At 34.8% G+C, this 3,729-nt stretch overlaps 1 protein-coding gene across 1 annotated transcript; it reads right to left on the bottom strand.

Annotated features, from left to right (window-relative positions):
* Window positions 1-1,920: 1,920 nt before the first annotated feature.
* LOC6556017 (serine/threonine-protein phosphatase PP1) lies at window positions 1,921-2,941 on the bottom strand. Its single transcript, XM_001982844.3, has one exon. It carries the CDS (start codon window positions 2,939-2,941, stop codon window positions 1,973-1,975), a length of 969 nt encoding a protein of 322 aa, XP_001982880.1. The 3' UTR covers window positions 1,921-1,972.
* Window positions 2,942-3,729: the final 788 nt, after the last annotated feature.

Raw genomic sequence — 3,729 nt, 5'->3', positions numbered from 1 at the left:
AGAAACTATCACTAGAATTGGTCAAGAAACTAATACTAAATAATACTAAAGCCCTCAAGCTGTTAGAATATAAGCCGATATTCTGTTGAGCTGCGTCATAATCACTGGAATGAATCGTCGTAATAACGATCCGCATCTTGATTAAGAAGGTTACAAAATTCGATATCAACCGAACCACCGATGACAAACAGATTAACGACCGCAACGAGTGGGTCGATTTTAAAGATGGAGGAGATAACACCAAAAGAATTTCGGACCACAAACAGAGAAAGCTTGCAAGCGCATCGGGCCTCGCATTTGCAATAGCTGAAAGATGCAAGATCAGCATCTAGAGCGCTTCCCATGGGAGCGCTGACGGCAGGCAACAGCACCGACGCAGAGGTAGTAACGGAGTTGGCACCGATGCAGGCAGAGGCAGCGACGGAGCTGGGGCATAAATATCACCCAAACTTGTAATTCAGATTTATTTTCAACGTTTTTGCAAATAAATCCGGACCTCTGGTCCGATTAACATTCTTTTAAAATAAATAAATTATTTTTTATTGAACTTGTACAAGTACTTTAAAATACTTTTGAAAAAAAAAAAAACAATCCCATCGGAAACTTAGCATCAATATAATAATATAATACAATAACATAGAAGACTAGATAGAAGAGGAGAAGAAGAGAGAAGAGAGGGGAGAGATAGGGGAGAGAGAGGGGAGAGAGAGTGAGAGAAGAGAGAAAGAGAGAAGAGAGAAGAAGAATAATGAATAAGAATAATAAGAAGAAGAAAATGAATAATAATAATAAGAAGAATAATAAGAATAAGAAGAAGAAGAAGAAGAAGAATAAGAAGAAGAATAATAATAAGAATAAAAATAATGAATAATAATAATAAGTAAGAAGAAATGAATAATAATAATAATAATAATAAGAAATAATAATAATAATAATAATAATAATAATAATAATAATAATAATAATAATAATAATAATAATAATAATAATAATAATAATAATAATAATAATAATAATTATAATAATAATAATAATAATAATAATATATAATACAACAGCTCACCTCATTTTAAAATAAGATAGAATTCTATAGTCGTGTTCCCCGACTAAAGAAACCCGTTACTCAGCTGCTGGATGTGCAAACAAGAAATTTCAACATTTTGTGGAATATCGGAATATCGAAATTGGAAAATAAACACAAAAATTTTTTAAAAGTGAGGGGGTGAATGTTTTGTGTGGCTTGTGAGCCTTAGCATTTTTGGAAATCTATAGAAATTTGCAAGATATACAAAACAGTGAAAAAATATCCTAACTTTTTTAAAAAATGTGGGTGTGTAAGTTTTGTGCGTTTTGTGGGCGTGGAAAAATTTACAAGATACAAAAATGAAAAAAAAACACAATTTTTAAAAGTGTGGGCGCGATTGTTTTGAGCAGATTGTGGGCGTAGAAATTTCTATAGAAATTTACTATATACATATGTATTGTAATTTTATTTAATTATTGATAAATAACATTTTTAAATAGTGTGGACGTAGCAGTTTTGTGCGGTTTGTGGGTGGTAGAGTGGGTGGCAAAACGATTTTTGGCAAATCGATACAAATTTACAAGACCAATAGAAAATGAAAAAAATATCACAATATTGTGACAGTTTTGCGCGGTTTGTGGGCGTTAGAGTGGGATTGGCAATGTCTTTGAATGCTGCATGCCTAATGTCAACACCCTAGCTTTTGCAGTTCGTAAGATCGAGGCTTTCATACGGACAGACGAACATGGCCAGTTCAACTCGGATATTGATCCTTATCAGGAATATATATACTGTATATGGTTTCTGCTTTGACGGAAGAACTATGCAGATATAAATAACTTATTTTAAATGAATATATGAAATATATGGAATATAAAAATATTTAGACAAATTGGTAAGATTCAAAAATATATTTCTTTCCGTGAATACTTTAACGCGTTGCTTTAATCACAAATAATCAGGCAATTTTTCAACAACAGACTTTGCTGAAATAGCTATCCGTTTCTTAGGTTTCATCACTACCAGAGTTATATTTAGCTCGGCATCCACACACATCATAGCACCGGCATTATCAAACTCCCCGCAATAATTAACGGCAGAGAAAACAGTGATTAGTTGTCGTTTGGCAAAAAACTCGTAGCCATCTTCAACAACTTGATGAGCACGACATATCAGATCAAAGCTAAAACGTGAAAGAAATGCTTCTACGATATCAACCCCAAAGGTGAAGCTTACTCCCCTAGAATTCTTTTCCCAACCGATGGCAGTTGGATCTGGATCCGACCAAAGCAAGTCGCATAGAAGTCCGTTCCTGTCTACTTCAGCTGGTCTTTGTAAATGTTGAATATCATTCATATTATGTAGAGATGGACTCAATCCTCCGTGGCAGCAGAAGATTTTTGAGTTAATAATAGCAGCTACCGGAAGACAGTCGTAGCAATCTACAAACATCCGCCATAGACGTATAGTAAAACGCCTTTTGCACTCATCATAAAATCCATAATACCGATTAATTGCCGCTGATTCATGATTGCCTCTTAGTAAGTGTATGCTCGTCGGATAACGCACTTTATATGCCAACAAGAGCGTGAGTGTCTCCACCGAATATTTTCCCCTGTCCACATAGTCGCCCAGCATCAAATAACGCTTTGTTGGAGGATGACCAGATGTCTCGAAATAACGTAGGAGGTCATTATACTGACCATGTATGTCTCCAAGCACGTTGATTGGCGCCTCCACAGTTAACAGCATTGGTTCAGACATAAGAACCTGGCGAGCCTGCTTTAACAATTTTACTAGATCTGACTCAGGCACCGTCATTTTTCTATCGATCTTCCAGCTAAGCAGCGATGCTATTATTTCGTCCAAATACTTTTCGAACATTTGGTACTGAAATTGAAAGAACCATTTGGACATTTACCAACTCCTTCTTTAAATTCCACGATTTAGCGGTCGCCGCCTAATATCCAATTGAACATATAACAAAGTCACTAGCTAAGAAAAATAATAAATACAAATTAAAATGACAGCTTCATATATAACCAGTTTACTTAGCTATGAGATATAAAAAAATTGTTTTTTTTTTTTTTTTTTGGTGTAACATATATATAAAAACGAATCCACGGTAATTTATTTAGAAAAAATATTTATTTTTTATTCAAATAAATGTACAATTGCGGAAACGGAGACAATTCACGTCTTAAGTATAGAGCGAACTTATTAAATTTAAATCTGGAGTGTGAGTTGAACGCTTAGTAAACTCTTGGTCGACTTTGTTTATATGAGCTTGAGTGTCTCTCCTCTTTGTTCAAATGGGTTGCGACCTTTAAGAGAGTTGCGCATGGGTAATTACCAGGATTTGTGCTGCGTTAGCTATTTGGTTGCGAATTCTGCATCGGCGGATGTTTATGTCTATGAATCAATTGTTTATGTTAACGCGGCCGAAATTGTTATTGTCACCAAGAGCTTGGGGTCTGACTTATGTGTTAGGGTTGTAAGTTTAAGTGTGTTACTGGGCAAATGTATCATTTGATATTGGTGTGATTGAGTGGGTGTGGTCAAGTGGTACATATGTACTGTATGTGTGTGTGTGTGAGTATGTGTAACAGAGGATTATACTATGTTACATATGCTACTATATATGTTAAAGCGTCGATAAACCAATAAAACGTCAATCAACGTATTACTTGAGTAAAAGAAAATGG

This window comes from Drosophila erecta, unplaced genomic scaffold (genome assembly GCF_003286155.1).
Source record: "Drosophila erecta strain 14021-0224.00,06,07 unplaced genomic scaffold, DereRS2 tig00000386-arrow-arrow-pilon, whole genome shotgun sequence".
NCBI classification, from domain to species: domain Eukaryota; kingdom Metazoa; phylum Arthropoda; class Insecta; order Diptera; family Drosophilidae; genus Drosophila; species Drosophila erecta.
Note: the sequence above shows the minus strand (reverse complement) of the source record. Positions and strands in the feature narration are given on the sequence as shown.

What these genes read in the sequence shown, in the direction of transcription:
- LOC6556017 (XM_001982844.3), bottom strand. Translation starts at nt 2,941, where the DNA reads ATGTCCAAATGGTTCTTTCAATTTCAGTACCAAATGTTCGAAAAGTAT.